Genomic DNA, 17,900 nt, shown 5'->3' with positions numbered 1-17,900 from the left:
GTAGGTAAAAATGGGATATATATAGAGATAAAAATATTTGATCTTGGGATGAATACTGAGGATGAGAAGAAAAACTTGTAAAGTATAACTTTCAAGATCAATATACTATTCCAATGTATACCAAAGATTTTCAAGTAATTTATTGCTTGTAACCTCTTAAAAAATTATGTAATTGCTTTAGGACAGGCTCTGTTCTAGATGTTAGAATTACATATAGTAGTGGCCAAAACAGCAAAAATATCTGCCATGGGAATTTACTTCTAGCAAGGTAAGGTACAGAGTAGATAATAAACATAATAGATGAGTAAATAATACAGCAGTTTATCAAAGATATGCACTATGAGAATGGAAAAACAAGAGTATGGTGTTGAGGATCCAGAATGGGAGGACAATAGATTGCAACTATCAGTATATCATGTATTCAGAAGATGATATTTGAGCAAATTCATGAAGGAATTCAGGAATTGAGCCATGTAGGATATCTGGCTGAAGAACATTTAGACCAAGAGAACATTCCAGAAAAGGCCTTATATTAGTAGGTACTGATGGATTTTATAAATACCAAATACCAAAGCATCCCTGGAGAAGAGTGAGTAAGGGAAAAGTTAATAGGAAATGAAGTGAAAGAAGTAACAGGAGACTAGATCTCTTAAACCCTTGTAAGATATTGTGAGCAATTTATCTTTTGCAATGGGGGGCCACTACGCATCTTTGATTAGAGATGTCATGTGATCTAATTTGTGTCTTAGAAGGAGAATTCTGGTGACTGTGTGGTGAGTAAGAAGAAAAGCAAGACCAGTTAAGAGTCTATTGCACTAAATCAGAAGAAAGATGATCGTGGTTCAAAATTAGGTACTTGCAGTCAAGCTGACATAAGGTAGTTAGTTCCTAGACAGAAGTTACATATGATTGCCTGATTTTGGAATTATGAGAGAAGAAGGATCAATATTGACTCTAAAATTTTTACTCTGAGAATCTGCAAAATGGATGTGCCATTAAATGAGATTGGGGAAGCAGCTTTTGTGAATTATGAGAGATTTATTTTTAGGCATAGTACTTTGGGAACATTTTTTTAAAATCCAAAAGAAAATGCAAAGTAAGTAGTTGAACAAAACCTGATATCAATTTGGTAATTGTTAGCATGTGGATATGTGTTAGACCATGACACTATATACAATCTGTAAGGAAGTGCAGAAAGGTAGCAAGAAGAGATCAAGGTTGGGGCCTATAGGTATTCTAATATTAAGAGAGAAGGGAAAATAAGATAAAATAATAAAAGAATAACTATGTTGATGATTCATCATTTTGTATTTCAGCATTATTATTACATAAAATGAGGTAACAAACAAAAAATCTACCTAAAGTTTAATTGGAGAGACTGATATTATTAAGATGTAGAAAAAGGTTTCTCAACTACTGATATTTTAGTAAGAATAATTCCATGTTGTGAGAGACTAGCCTATGTAGAGTGTTAAGCAGCCTCCCTGACCTCTATCATATTCACATGATGCCAGCAGTACTCCTCAGTTGGGACAATAAAAAATATCTCCAGACATTGCCAAATGTCCCCTGGGGTGGGAGATCATCCCCATTTGAGGACCAGTGATGCAGAACCACGGACTGTTCTCTGATGTCTGCTTCCTCTATGACTTTCAGCATTTGTCAATGTCTTTAATTAATATCTGTCACAAAACTTACTGAATACTTCTTTGTCCTCATTTACTTGATCTTTGGCAGTGCTAGAAATATAATTGCAATCTCCTTCTCAAAATACTCTCTTCTCTTAGTTTCTGTGTCTCTACATTCTCTTGTATTCTCCTAATACACTTCACACTCACTGTCATCATTTTAATCTGCCTTCAGAGCTTGGTTCTGAGTGCTTCTTTACTTCACCTGTACTCTCTTCCTGGTTCTAGATATCTCCTCTATTCTTCTATTTCTGAAGGTATATCTCCAGTCCAGAGACTAAGATCAAGACTTGAATACATCACTGGCTATTTGGCAACTCACTTGGGTCTCTTACACCCTCTCAGATCTCATGACTAAAACTGAACCCATAGTTTACCATTTTCACAATCCATCAATTTGTAAAATCTAGGTCTTGAGTCCTTCCTATCCTCATTTTCTACATTCATTCTATCTGCAAACATTGTTAGTTAAACTACTCACCTCCTTCCATTTTGAGACTATAATACTGCAACCTACCACTATTTGTGTACCAGGTTGGAGCACAATCCTCCTATGTGGTCTCTTTCTGTTCCACCTTTTCCCCCACCAAATCCATCCTGTACATAAAAGTGAAATAGTTGTCTTAGACATAAATGACATTACTTCCTCCTCATCTTTTAGGTCTTAGCTCAAATCTCCTGTCTTCAAATGGGCCTTTATTGATCACCCTATCCAAAGAAGACTTAGAATATCTGAGTTTTTCTTTCTTGGTCCATTCTGCATTTCCTGCAATATAATTTTCAAAATTGGAAGTTTTGGCATTTATTTATTTATGAGTTCACTTGACTTTGTCTTTGCTCCCCAGAATATAAGCTTTATGAAAATAAGACTCTGGGGCGCCTGGGTGGCTCAGTTGGTTAAGCGGCCGACTTCAGCTCAGGTCATGATCTCGCAGTCCGTGAGTTAGAGCCCCACGTCGGGCTCTGTGCTGACGGCTCAGAGCCTGGAGCCTGTTTCGGATTCTGTGTCTCCCTCTCTCTGACCCTCCCCTGTTCATGCTTTGTCTCTGTCTATCTCAAAAATAAATAAACGTTAAAAAAAAAAAAACTCTTAGAAAATAAGACTCTGTTATCATGTTACATCCCAGGAATGAACACCAAACCTAACAAACAGAACTCCTTAAATAAAGCTTTCAGTATGGAGAAAACTGGACTGGTTCACTTTAAAATGCTATACAATATATTCAATAATAGCCTCAGAATTATTAATTGTGGAATCATGTTTTATATAGTCCTTATAAAATTTATATTCAGTAAAATTTTGAGTATTGATTACAACTGTTACAGGACCATTTAACTCTACTCAGTACGTATTGCTGAGTGTCTGTCTTATGCAATCAACAATAATCAAGCCACAAAATGGCAATAATTTAATGGTTTGATAGTTTTAGATTTCTTCCAAAGTAATCATAATAAATGATTGTAATTGTTAACTGTTTGAATAAACTCAGATGGCTTGAAAAGTATTCTTGCCAAGTGAATAGACAATTTCATGATAGAGTTTATAATAATACAAATTTATAATAATAAAGAAAATAAATTAAAAAATGAAAAAAAAAAACTATCAATTTCTACTAGTATTCCAAGGTCCTAAAACAAGACTTTGAAGTTTTTGCTAAAATATGTACACACATACACACACATACACTTATGTGTGGGTACATATGCACACCTAATGCACACCTAATGTGTGTGTGCGTGTGTGTGTGTGTGTGTCTATGTGTCTATGTGTGTGTGATGTACACACAAACCCATATATTGGGTTTGAGGTTTATAGCTACAACTCCAGTTAAAAATTGAAAGCTATTGGGGCATTTGGGTGGCTCAGTTGTTTGAGTGTCCGAGTCGTTTGAGATCAGGTCATGATCTCTCTGTCCGTGAGTTCGAGCCCCATGTCCAGCTGTGTACTGACAGCTCAGAGCCTGGAGCCTGTTTCAGATTCTGTGTCTCCCTCTCGCTCTGCCTCTCCCTCTCTTTCTGTCAAAAATAAACATTAAAAAAAAATAAAAAAAATTGAAACCTATTGGGGTGCCTGGGTATCTCAGTCAGTTAAATGTCCAACTTTGGCTCAGGTCATGATCTCACAGTTCGTGAGTTCCAGCCATCATGGGGCTGTCTGCTCTCAGCACAGAGCATGCTGTGGATCCTCTATCTCCCTCTCTCTCTGCACCTCCCCCCACTTGTGCTCTCAATATCTCTCAAAAATAAACATTAAAAAAAATTGAAACCTATGAAATAAAAGTTGGATATTTTCTTAAAAGCTTTCAGGAAAAAATAATTGCTTAATCAACTTGTTGAGGAAAAGATATGATTATTAATGAATAAAAGTGTAAGCATGTTCATTCTGAACATCCTCCTCTGCCACAATAAAGAATGTGCCCAAAATGGTATCTCATATTCATTTCTCAAAAATCAGGTAAATCAGATAAACCATTTGTTTTGCTCAGGAATATTTAGCTCTTTAATGGTAAAAATTGAATCTGTATTTTTAAAGTAATTTGCATTTTTCCAAACATTGACCTACTTTACAGTGCTTGTCATTCTGTACTTTGCTATACAGCATTTTATACTAGAAATGATAAATTGCCAGAAAGTATGTACAATTGTTGCATAATGCTGTCATATTCTGTTCTGACTACTAAAATTTAAATTCAGAAATCTCATTATGCTTTACATATAGATTGAATCATGTCAGCCTTTTAAGTTTTAAATTATTTAATTTTCTTAAAGGAAAAAAAAACTCCATCCATTTTGTATAGCCCAGGGGGCTAGAAAATCATAAGCATTTCTATCTATAAATAACTTAGACTGCATTTGAAATTTAAATTTATAATCATAATTAGTATTCAAGCCATTTTCACAGATTACAGAAGACTATTCCCTTCACGACTTCCAAAAAAAGATCGTATTGAAAACTACCTTCCTTTGGAATGGACTTCAGTTAACATTTAGTTGTCTGAGTAAGTCTTCTTCTGATTTCTGATACAACTATTTTCCTACACTTTACTGGGATGGAAATATTCCAATATTTTTAGTAACTGTAAATATGCTTTCAAGACATCCTACTATCACATGGCTAACTTCTTCCATTTGGTTCACTGATAAAGCAGTTTTAAGTAAAAATCCATAGTTTCATTTTTGTATTTTGCTTTCTTTCACCTACAGATTCAGAGATAGAAACCAATATTCCATATTCAGATTTGGGAAAAATCTTGAGTTTCATTTTCCAAAGGGTGGGGAATTCTCAGGTCAGTATCATTTCTTATTTGCATAAAAACTTAGAAGATGAAATAGATTTCATGCTCATTAAACTATTGGATGACTAGCTGGAGAATGATTAAAAAACAAAAAAAAGCAGATACACGGCAGAGTAATTCAGAGGGGTAAAACATCAAATCTTTATACATAAGCTGAATTTCAGAGGAATAAATACAAATTGTCCAAGTAAACAACTAGATAGACATAAACTATGCCATACAGTTTTTTGGAAAGCATATATATTTACTATCTGGAAGAAACTTTAGAAATTTCCTACTTCGATATGATAGTTGTTTTTCAAATAAGTAAGTAGAGACTAAGAGATGTAACAGTAAACTCAAGTTAAACTCTAAATTTGGTCACAACATAGTTGAATGGGCATAGATGAGTCATTTAATCATTTGAGAATTCACATTATTCATTAAATTAAGATGTTAAGTCTCTTCAGGGCACCTGCCTGGCTCAGTAGGTTAAGAATTGACTTCGGCTCAGGTCATGATCTCACTGTTACTGAGTTTGAGCCCCTCATTGGGCTTTGTGCTGACAGCTTGGAGCCTGGAGCCTGCTTCTGATTCTGTGTCTCCCTTTCTCTCTGCCCCTCCGCCACTCAACTCTGTCTCTGTCTCTCTCTCTTACAAATAAATACCAGTAAAAAAAAAAAAAGATGTTAAGTCTCTTGGCTTTGAGAAGATGGAGGAATTTCCTGCATCCCTCAAACACAGCAGTATTGAGGCCAGAACCCTTGGAATATGAGAAATAGAGGCTGCAGAGTGACAAAAAAAATCTCTACAGGTAGAAAGAGACAGCTTGGGTGGACAGAGGTGCATGTATGCAAATTGGGAGAGATAAAACGGGCTGTGTAGGCCCAAAGTGGGGAACCCCTCTGGTGGAGAAACAAAAGGAAGAGAGAGGCCGTGGAAGTGTGGCATTGTATTTGGACAAGAGGAAGACCTCTCTGTACCAGAGATTGGGGAATGAGAAATATTAAGAAAGCCAGTTTCTACTTTGCAAATAGTCTTAGAAGCTAATGATTGGAGTTTTCAGGGTTGTGTGAGTTTCAGCATGTATTTGTGCCTTGTGGAGAGGGGAACTGGCCCCAGGGCACAAAAGTAATCTCAGGGATGTACTGGGAGAGAACAGTCCCTCCATTGAGTACTGTGGGAAGTGGGTAGATTACCCCCCCCCCCCCCCCATCCCAGGACAAAAGACCCTGCAAGCACCAGCCAGAGGCCCTTTGTCTACTGGGCAGAGTGGCGGTACTCCAGAACCAGGTACCTGCAGAGCAGGGTCCTTTAAGACATCAAGTTTTGAATCCCAGCTGAGCACCTAGGAGGTGTGGGAGAATGTGGAGCAGGGCAAGCAGGCCGCCCAGGCTACTCTGTGAGGGCTGCCTAAACAGCTTGGTTTGAGACACCCAGTCCAGAGAGGAGAGATTGGGGTGTCTCCATTTTTCTCCCCATTATCAACATAGTGGGGCTTCAGGAAACAGGACAGTGGCCCCCAGTGGAGGTGGCACCCATTTGCACCAAACCCTGTGCCAAGTAACTGCTTATCTACCAGAATGGGACTGACACTGACCAAACCAGACAGCCTCTCCTCCAGACCAGCACAGACAGCACAGTCACTGGTTTCCAGACACCAACGGACAACTGTCCTGAGGTTTTGTATGATGTCTGTTTTTTTTTAATTTTTAAGTTGTTATTATTTATATTTCCTTTTTCTTTTTACTCTATTTCTCTTTTCCCTTCTTTTTCTTTCTACTCTCTATTTCTTCCTCCTTTGGAATGAGCCTCAGTTTCTGATTTGATTTTTGGTCAATTCTTATTTCATATATATATATATATATATATATATATATATATGCATACACACACACATATATATATAATTTCATATATATATTTCATATATATGTATATATATATAATTTTCATTCTTTGTTTCTCTGTTCTGGTTGTCTGTTTGTTTAATCAGGCATTTTTACTCCATTCTTTTTATACCTTTTCTGTATCTCCTTCTTTATATTCCTCTCTCTCTCTCTGGATTAAGCCTTATAGTTTCTTTGATTCTCTGCCTGGTCTTTTTTTCCACCCCTGTCATTTCTCTCTTTGTGTGGGATAAGGTTTCTTCTCCCACTTTTCTCCTTTCTTCCAGGGTTACTTCAATGAACAAATCAAAGCACACGTGGCGGAAGGTCCAGTCCACCACTACGAGCAGTGAGATAAAGCCACCAAAGATTCAGCAACAGAGTGCATGCAACCACTCCAAAAACACTGAAATGCCAGGCTCTGGACAGTGTGTGACCCCTTTTTAATATAGTAGTACTCACAGGTACAGGACACATAACAAGCTATTAAAACGCATAAAAGATAAAAAATTAACCAAAATGATGAAATGGAAAAATTCTCTTAAAAATAAATTTCAGGAAGAAATGACAGCTAGAGAATTGCTCAAAACAGATATAAACAATATATATGAACAAGAATTTAGAATAATAGTCATAAGACTAATAGCTGGGCTTGAAAAAAAGGATAGAAGATGGCAGAGAATCTATTGCTGCAGAGATCAAGGACCTAAAAATTAGTCATGATGAATTAAGAAATGTTATAAATGACATGCAAAATGAACTAGATGCAGTGGTGGAAGAAGCAGAGGAGAGAATAGGTGAAACAGAATAAAATTATGGAAAATGATGAAGCTGAGAAAAAAAGGGAAAGGAAATTACTAGACCACAAGGGGAGAGTTAGAGATCTAAATGATTCAATGAAACAAAATAATATCCATATCATAGGAGTTACAGAAGAAGAAGAGAGAGAAAGGGACAGAAGGATTATTTGAACAAATTATAGCTGAGAGCTTCCCTGATCTGGGGAAGTATGCAGACATCCAAGTCCAGGAGGCACAGAGAACTCCTTTAAAAATCAACATAAACAGGTCAACACCATGACATGTCATAGTGAAACTGGAAAAAAATACAAAGATGAAGAGAGAATCCTGAAAGCAGGTAGGGACAATGTGCCTTCTTAAACTACCAGGATAAACACATACGGGTAGTAGTAGACCTGTCTACTAAAACATAGCAAGACAGAAGGGAGTGGCATGAAATACTCAATGTGCTGAATAGGAAAAAAATGAAGCCAAGAATCCTTTATCCAGAAGGCTGTCATTCAGAACAGAAGGAGAGATAAAGGCTTTCCCAGACAAACAAAATCTAAAGGAGTTCATGACCACTAAACCAGCCATGTAGAAGATCCTAAGGAGTATTCTGTGAGTGGAAAGCAGCGAAGACTACAAAGGACCAGAGGCATCACCTCAAGCATGAAACCTACAGATAACACAGTGACACTAAATCCATATCTTTTAATAATCACTCTGAATGGAAATAGACTAAATGCCCCAATCAAAAAATACAGGGTATCAGAATGGATTAAAAAAAAAAAAAAAAAAACAGCAGCCATCTATATGCTGCCTACAAGAGACTCATTTTATTATTTAAAAAAAAATTGAGGTTTATTTATTTTTTGAGAGAGAGAGAGAGAGAGAGAGAAAGAGAGAGAGAGAGAGGTAGTGCTTGAGCAGAGAAGGGGCAGAGAGAGAGGAGACACAGAATCCAAAGCAGGCTCCAGACTCTGAGCTGTCAGCACGAAGCCTGATGTGGGGCTCGAAATCACGAACTGTGAGATCATGACCCGAGCCGAAGTCAGACACTTAACCAACTGAGACACCCAGCCGCCCATACAGGAGATTTATTTTAGACGTGAGGAGACCTGCAGATTGAAAGTGAGGGGTTGGAGAACCATCTATCATGCTACTGGATGTCAAAAGAAAGCTGCAGTAGCTATACTTATATCAGACACATTAGATTTTTAAAATAAACACTGCAACAAGAGATGAAGAAGGGCATTATATTATAATTAAGGGGTCTATCATTCAAGTAGAACTGACAGTTGTAAATTTTTATGCCCCCAACGTGAAGGAACCCAAATATATAAATCAATTTATCACAAACATAAATAAATGTGTAGATAGCAATACCGTGATTATAGGGGACTTTAATACTCCACTTACAACAATGGACAGATCATCTAGGCAGAAAATCAGTAAGAAAACAGTGGCTCTGAATGACATACTAGACCAGATGGACTTAACAGATATATTCAAGACTTTTCATCCAAAAGCAGCAGAATACACATTCTTCTCTAGTGCATATGGAACATTCTCCAAAATAAATCACATACTGGGTCACAAAACAGCCTTCAACAAATATAAAAGGATTGAGATCCTACCATGCATATTTTCAGATCACAATGCTATGAAACTTTAAATCAACCACAAGAGAAATTTTGGAAAGCCTCCAAATACATGGAGGTTCGGGGCGCCTGGGTGGCGCAGTCGGTTAAGCGTCCGACTTCAGCCAGGTCATGATCTCGCGGTCCGTGAGTTCGAGCCCCGCGTCAGGCTCTGGGCTGATGGCTCGGAGCCTGGAGCCTGTTTCCGATTCTGTGTCTCCCTCTCTCTGCCCCTCCCCCGTTCATGCTCTGTCTCTCTCTGTCCCAAAAATAAATAAAAAAATGTTGAAAAAAAAAAATTTAAAAAAAAAAAAAAAATAAAAAAAAAACAAATACATGGAGGTTATAGAACATCCTACTAAAGAATGAATGGGTCAACCAGTAAATTAAAGAAGAAATTAAAAAAAAATATGTGGAAGCAAATGAAAATGAAAACATGACAGTCCAGACACTTTGGGATGAAGCAAAGGTAGTCCTAAGAGGAAAATACATTGCAATCCAGGCCAATCTCAAGAAACAAGAAAGTTCCCAAATACAGAACATAACCTCATACCTAAAGGAATTAGAAACACATCAGCAAAGAAAGCCCAAAGCCAGCAGAAGAAGAGAAAAAGTAAAGATTAGAGCAGAAATAAACAATACAGAATCCAAAAAAAAAAAAAAAAAAAAAAAGAAACAGTAAAACAGATCAATGAATCTAAGAGCTGGTTTCTTGAAAGGACAAACAATAATAAACCTTGAGCCAGACTTCTCAAAAAGAGGACCCAAATAGATAAAATCACAAACGAAAGAAGAGAGATCACAAGAAATCCCTCAGAAATACAAGCAATTATCAGATAATACTATGAAAAATTCTATGCCAACAAATTGGACAACCTGGAAGAAATGGGCAAATTCCTAGACACCCACACACTAACAAGACTCAAACAGGAAGAAATAGAAAATTTGAACAGACCTATAACCAGCAAAGAAATTGAATTGGTTATCAAAATCTCCCAACAAATAAGAGTCATGGGCCAGATGGCTTCTCAGGGGAATTCTACCAGACATTTAAAGCAGAGTTAATACCTATTCTTCTAGGCTGTTTCAAAAAAAAAAAAAAAAACAAAAAAAAAAGGAAGGAAGGCTTCTGGACTCATTCTCTGAAGCCAGTATTACCTTGATTCTCAAACCAAAGACCCCACTACAAAGGAGAGTTAGAGGCCAATATCCCTCATGAACATGGATATAAAAAATTCTCAACAAGATACCAGCAAATCAAATATAGCAGTATATTAAAAGAATTATTCACCATGATCAAGCCCAATCCTGGGCTGCACAGCTGGTTCAATATTTGCAAATCAATCAACATGATACATTACAGTAACAGAAGAAAGGATAAGAACCATATGACCCTTTCAATAGATGGAGAAAAGCACTGGACAAAATACAGCATCTATTCTTAATAAAAACCCTCCAGAAAGTCAGGATAGAAGGAACATAACCTTACATCAAAAAAAAAAAAACAAAAAAAAAAACAAAAAAAAAAACATCTATGAAAGGCCCACAGGTAATATCATCCTAAATGGGGAAAAACTGAGAGCTTTCCCTCTGAGATTAGGAACATGACAGTGATGTCCACTCTCACCACTGTTGTTTAATATAGTGTTGGAAGTCCTAGGCTCTGCAATCAGACAACAAAATGAAATAAAAAGCATCCAAACTGGCAAAGAAAGAAGTCAAACATTCACTTTTCACAGATGACATGATACTCTACACAGAAAACCTGAATGACTCCACCAAAAAACTGCTAGAGCTAATACATGAATTCAGCAAGTAGCAGGATATAATATCAACATAAAGAAATCGGTCGCATTTCTACACACCAATAATGAAGCAACAGAAAGAGATATCAAGAAATCGATCCAATTTACAACTGCACCAAGAACCATAATATACCTAGGAATAAATCTAACCAAAGAGAAAAGATTTGTATGTTGAAAAGTACAGAAAACTAATGAATAAATTGAAGAAGACACAAAAAAATGGAAAAACATTCCATGCTCATGGATTGGAATAAAAAATACTGTTAAAATGTCAGTACTACGCAAAGCAATCTACACCTTCAATGCAATCCCAATCAAAATAGCACCAGCATTCTTCACAGAGCTAGAAGAAACAATCTAAAATTTGTATAGAACCACAAAAGACCCCAAAATGCCAAAGTTATGTTGAAAAAGAAAACCAAAGCCGGAGGTATCACAATCCCAGACTTTAGTCTGTACTACAAAGCTGTAATCATCAAGACAGTCTGGTGCTGGAACAAAAACAGACACATGGACCAATGGAATAGATTAGAGAACACAGAAATGGACCCACAAATGTATGACCAACTAATCTTTGACAAAGCAGGAAAGAGTATCCAATGGAAAAAAGTCTCTTCAGCAAATGGTGCTGGGAGAGCTGGGCGGCAACAAGCAGAAGAATGAAACTGTGCCACTTTCTTAAACCATACACGAAAATAAATTCAAAATGGATGAAAGACCTAAAAGTGAGACAGAAAATCATCAAAATCTTAGAGGAGAAAACAGGCAACAACTTCTTTGATCTTGGCTACAGCAAGTTCTCACTTTACATGTCTCCAAAGGCAAGAGAAATAATGCAAAAATGAACCATTGAGACCTCATCAAGATAAAAAGCTTCTGCACAGCAAAGGAAACAATCAACAAAAGTAAAAGGCAACCAACAGAATGGGAAAAGATATTTGCAAATGATGTATCTTATAAAGGGGTAGTATCAATAATCTAAAAAGAACTTACCAAACTCAACACCCAAAAAACAAATAATCCAGTGAAGAATGGGCAAAAGGCATGAATAGACACTTTTCCCAAAGAAGACATCCAGATGGCTAACAGACACATGAAAAGATGCTCAACATCTCTCATGATCAGGGAAATACACATCAAAACCACATTGAGATACCACCTCACACTGGTTAAGTGGCTAAATATAACAACTCAGGGAACAGGAGATGTTGGCAAGGATGTGGAGAAAAGGGAACCCACTTTCTCTGTTGGTGGGAATGCAAACTGGTGCAACCACTCTCAAAACAGTGTGAGGTTCCTCAAAAAATTAAAAACAGAATTACCCTACAACCCAGCAATTGTACTACTACATATTTATTCAAAGGATACAGGGATGCTGTTCTGAAGGGGCACATGTACCCCAGTATTTACAGTGGCATTATCAACAATAGCCGAAGTATGGAAAGAGCCCAAATGTCCATCCATTAATGAATGGATAAAGAAAATGTGGTGTGTGTATGTTATATATATACATGGAATACAACTTGGCAGTGAAAAAGAATGAATTTGCAACAACATGGATGGAACTGGAGGAGGGTATTATGCTAAATGAAATAAGTCAGAGAAAGACAGATATCATATGTTTTTACTCATTTGTGGAATTTGAGAAACTTAACAGAAAACGATAGGGGAAGGGAAGGAAAAATAAGTTACAAACAGAGAGGGAGGAAAACCATAAGAGACTCTTAAACACAGAGACCAAATTGAGGGTTCATAGGGGGACAGTGTGTAGGGGTAGAGAAATGGGTGATGGACTTTGAGGAGGGCACTTGTTGGGATGAGCACTTGTTGGGATGTAAGTGATGAATCATAGGAATCTACTCCCGAAGCCAAGACTATACTGTATACACTGTATGTTAGGTAACTTTACAATAAATTATTAAAAAAGAAAGATGTTAAGAATGGACTTATTCCATATTTATAATATTGAGGTATCAGGGTTACAAAAGAGATTTAGGAAGTGAAGTTAAAAGATTTCCCTCATCTGTATAGCCTTAAGTTTTGTTTTGTTTGCAGTGTGTTGGTTGGAATTTCTATGGAGTGCTCAATGTCTAGAACATGGTCCTAAAACTCATGGCTCAGAGGTTCCAATCTTCAAATCATGACATTTAATCAGCTATGATGGGATCCTAGAAAATGTACCTAGTAAATACTGTTAGCCGTGGGTAGGTCTGAAGAAAGAGAGAAAAACAAAGCCTAGATGATACAACACATGTAATCACTTCCATTAAAAGATAAAATGAGGTTTCACATCCTATGAGGAAAACGTTAATCAATAGCTTTACCATTAGTTGCAAAAGATTCTATAGTACAGTCATAAAATTAAAAATTAAAATATATACACATCAACATATAATATACACATAAAACACATATATTTATATATTTTTATGTGTAAGAATAAAATCTTAATTACCAAACAGCAATCAAATTCGGTTTCTGATCTACAATAAACTCTGCTTACTAGAAGACATTGATTATAATTAATCTCCCCAAGGACAAAACTAAAATAACTATCAAATAAGCTTTACTGAAAAAATTGTATCAAATTCAAGATATATTTTTAGAAAATAAAATTCAGACAAAAGTAAGTTACAAATAATTTTTCATGTGATAATATGCATCATAGAGAAAATTATATTGTCAATTATCATCATCATGGTCATCATTGGCATCATCATCATGTTAATAGCAATCATCTATATAGTGCTTATTATGTGCCAAGAACTACTAACACTAACATAATACAGTACATGTGTGTATATGCATATACATATATATATTCCTCACTAAAACCTCATGAAATAGAGAGGGCAGAGAAGCTAAAAGGCTAATAAGCAATAAGAACAAAATTAAAACCCAGGCAATGTAACTCCATAGTACATACTCTTTATCACTTCATTTTAATAAGAGATGAAATGGTACCATAGGAGCAATGTTGTTGCAAAGCAGATTTGTGTTTTATGGATACAGAAAGCTAAAGCTAGTTAAGACTGACCAACCTTTGGCTGATAGCAAGTGAGTGAGTGAAGAAAGACAGAGTGATCTAGTAAATTTCTTGCCTTTCTCCTAGAACTGTTCTTAATAGAACTAAAGGTGGTATATAAAACAGTGTTTTGGTGTGGAAGGAGTTGAAGAAACAACTCTGATGTATATGGATTTTTACTCAAGTTAATTTAATCTAAGCTGAATTAGAAAGTTAATATGACTTCATTTAAAACCAGATTATTGTGATCTACCTGATAAAAATACCTTCCAAATTTCATTCAAATGGTATTCATGAAGTTCAAATTTTTATGGTAGATACCACTGTAAAAGATAGTAAAGTCTTCCAGATAGGTGCTTCTGATTCTTTTCAAATACAAAGTTTCAATTATATCCTACCGTTTTAGCACTTGACTTTTTGGTTGTATGGGAATGGGCCATGCCCCATAAAAATAAGTATTTATCTGTCAATTTTCTCCCAGGTTACTTCAAAATAGAAAATACACAATAAATTGACATGCCCTAAAACAAACAAACAAAAAAAGGATAGTGTGCAACCACAGATCTAAACAAATGTTCTAGTTTATTTTTTCTCAAAAGGAATAACCACGATAATCAACATGTCCATCATATACCAGCAAAAAATATTGCTCTGTTTTGGATGTTCCCTGAAATATAGTTATCAAGACTCAGAAGAAATGGTTACACAATTGAGTTGATTTTTGCCCTAGAAGAGAAGTGTATTTCTGATAATGTTAAAAATGAAACAATATTCCCTGCATATTTTTGGCAGTTTATTTTCTAATGTGAAAAAGTAATGATTCCCAATCTCACATCATGATGAAAAAAACTCACATCATAATATAATGTTAAATAATACAAAATATAAAATGCACTAGAAGTAACAGGTATTATTCATTACTATTCTTGTATAGCTAAAGCAAATGTATTAAAACAAAAACATAGTATCATACAATTAAATCATATGCAGCTGTGAGAATAAATGAGTAGGGAAATGTTTTATTTTTATACAGGGAGAATATTGGGAAAAATTATTGAATGTATTAGTTACCTCCTATAGTCAGATATTGTGATAGATAAGAAACAAAAACAAAAACAAAAAAAGCAGGGAGGTGGAAGGTTATAAGCCTTCAAATAGTCAATGTTATTTACTTACAATCAAGCCACTGTTTGCTTGCCTTTTTTCTCTGCCATGGATCCTTTTGTAGAAGATCCCGCCTGGATTAAACTGAGTACTCCAAATAATCATATCTCTTTGATAATATACATCCATCCCTGTTATCCTTGAATTATGTTCAATATGAGAAATTTGTTGATGATCGCCACTGTAGTTGAATGGATATATAAAACCCAGGATATCAGTGTCATTAGCAATGTAGAGAACTTGATCTTCAGAGCCTGGAGATTATTATAATGAAATACAAAAATAAAGTAAATTTCAACTAAAGTAAAAGCAATAATTGTACTTTTAAATTATCTTGAATTATTATTCTTAACACATTTTCTTGCTTAATAAAAATCAACCAACTTTATGTCATGTTTTAGTCTTCATGACTTATTTCTAATACACGCTAACCTAGACACTTCTAAGAAGTTATTGATGTCAGTTTTCTCAGGGCAAAGCTTAGTTTATGGCTAGAAATTAGGTGTTTGTAGTATATATCCTATTCATAAAGAGAGATTTCTATTTTATTAATTGCAATGCTTAATGTTCTAACGCTTTGATTCTCAATATTCAGATGTTACATTGTGTACTCATTAAGCCTCAAACATTCCTGAGATTTTAGTTTATGCATCTGAGTTGCTTTAGGTTAAGAAATTAAAATTAAGAGGTGGAGAGTCTTCTTCTAATACTTATGTATTTATAATATTTTTTAATTTATTATTATAATATGATATTAGCATTTACTACATTAATGTGTCTAGAGTATTGCTCGTGGGTCCTTATAGCTTGAAGTTTTGACAGCTACAATACGATACTAATGTCATTTGTATACTGAGACGAGTAAAACCCTAATGTGAATTCTGAATATATTAACTAAAATATTAATGAAACCATAAAGATTGAATTGCATATATACTATCTGCAAATTAAATGAACAAACAACTAAGTATAGTTCAGCTCCACAGGTTCTCACTTGGTTATGTTAGCTATGTTATGGCAGTCATGGAAAGTAAGGATTCATATTTACATTTTACAGATGAGGAAATGAGGCTCAGAGAGTTTAATAACTTCCCCGATGCTACAGATTGCAAAGGAGGGGCAATACTAGGATTCAAATTCAAGTACATCTACCTCTACAGCCCATCCACTATATCATGTTGTTTTCCACTGATAATAACTGTCCTATGAACGTTGTCCAATTATGTACTATAACCAATAATATGTTACAATGTTATTTAGTAAAAAACATTAGTTTTTACTATTAGTTTAGGAAAAAAGCATTAAAATCAATATCTAAAAAAGCCCCAAATACCTGACTTCACGTTTTAAAATTATAGTCTTAGGTAAAGGAGGTCTGAATTAAAGCATGATTTTATTTTAAAACCTTTAAAATTCTTACTCAAAATTCCATTCTCCTTATAATGCTAACTTTAACCTGTTATTTCATTGGTATAAAAATATTTCTCAAATACACTGAGAGCAGATGAAGAAAGATACTTTATATTCTATCACATCGGCTTTTAAACTTTTCCCTCCTTTTGAACAGATTTTTCAAACACAAAGTGATCTTAACAGTAACCATGTATTTGACAGTTATGTCTAAAACCTATCCCAGATTAGATTAATTAAGAATGATAACTAATCACCTGGGCAAATAGGTCAGTATTAAAGAGATTTATTTATATTTTCAGGCATTAAGGCTAAAATATAACATGAAATGTTGTTTTCCCCATAAGATCTTTATAGCAGTTATAACAGCATTTGAAATAATTGTTAAAACCTTACCTTTTGCTATGCAGGTGTTGTTCCTTTCCTGAAAATTCTGGTCACACACACATTTATATGACCCTTCCACATTTATACATTGGTGGGAACATGTGCCAAACACCAAACATTCATTAAGGTCTAGAAGAGAAGAGCTCTAAATAGCATCATCATACTCCCAAAGAGACTCCCATTCTTTCCACATTTCAAAAAAGACAAATTTATTTTTCTTCCTTCAACTTTTTTATTGCTATTTCTTTCATTGTCTTTTAAAAAATCTCAAGTCTGTGACTTGCTTTGTCATATTTTCTGGCCATAACAATTATTTTTTCATAATAGTTTCACTATAATAACTCATCAAGTGTTTGTTGATTGCTTTTTAAACCAAAACATTGAAATACCTCTTCAAACTTCCTTAGTATTTTCATTCACTCAAACAAACAAACAAACAAACAAACAAAAACAAACAAACACTTCTTTAGGTTTCCTTTTAATCAGGTAACTGATTACCTATGTTCATACCTTTGTACATATTATATAATGTCCCATAATCCTCTTGCCCACCTTCACATAGAGAATTTATACTCATCTCTCAAGATCCACCTGAAGTAAAGCCTTCATTGTTCTCCACCATGGGATGGTAGTGACTATCCATCCCATAGTTTCCCCACCTTATCTCTCTTACAGCCCTGTATATACTACATTTCATATATGTGGTCATATATTCATGTCCCCTACTTGACTGTCAGTACCTTGAGGGTTTAAATTATTATTCATTTATTTTATTCCCTTCATTTTACACAATTCTTGGCAAAAAGTGAAGATATAGCTACACTTTGTAACACAC

General features: G+C 35.2%; 1 protein-coding gene across 4 annotated transcripts in view; it reads right to left on the bottom strand.

Moving 5' to 3' along the window:
- The window catches only part of LRP1B (LDL receptor related protein 1B), a 1,890,044-nt gene that overhangs the window by 115,898 nt on the left and 1,756,246 nt on the right, over positions 1–17,900 (bottom strand). For 3 of the 4 annotated variants that reach the window (XM_058715410.1, XM_058715409.1, XM_058715411.1), the window contains exons 76-77: positions 17,075–17,194; positions 15,281–15,522 (exon numbers count right to left, since the gene is read on the bottom strand). In XM_058715410.1, the coding sequence (XP_058571393.1) occupies positions 15,281–15,522; positions 17,075–17,194 (362 nt within the window). Of the gene's footprint in view, positions 1–15,280; positions 15,523–17,074; positions 17,195–17,900 lie in introns of those variants that run through there. The other variant, XM_058715412.1, reaches the window with a different exon arrangement.

Source organism: Neofelis nebulosa, chromosome 2, assembly GCF_028018385.1.
Source record: "Neofelis nebulosa isolate mNeoNeb1 chromosome 2, mNeoNeb1.pri, whole genome shotgun sequence".
In the NCBI taxonomy this organism is placed as follows: domain Eukaryota; kingdom Metazoa; phylum Chordata; class Mammalia; order Carnivora; family Felidae; genus Neofelis; species Neofelis nebulosa.
Note: the sequence above shows the minus strand (reverse complement) of the source record. Positions and strands in the feature narration are given on the sequence as shown.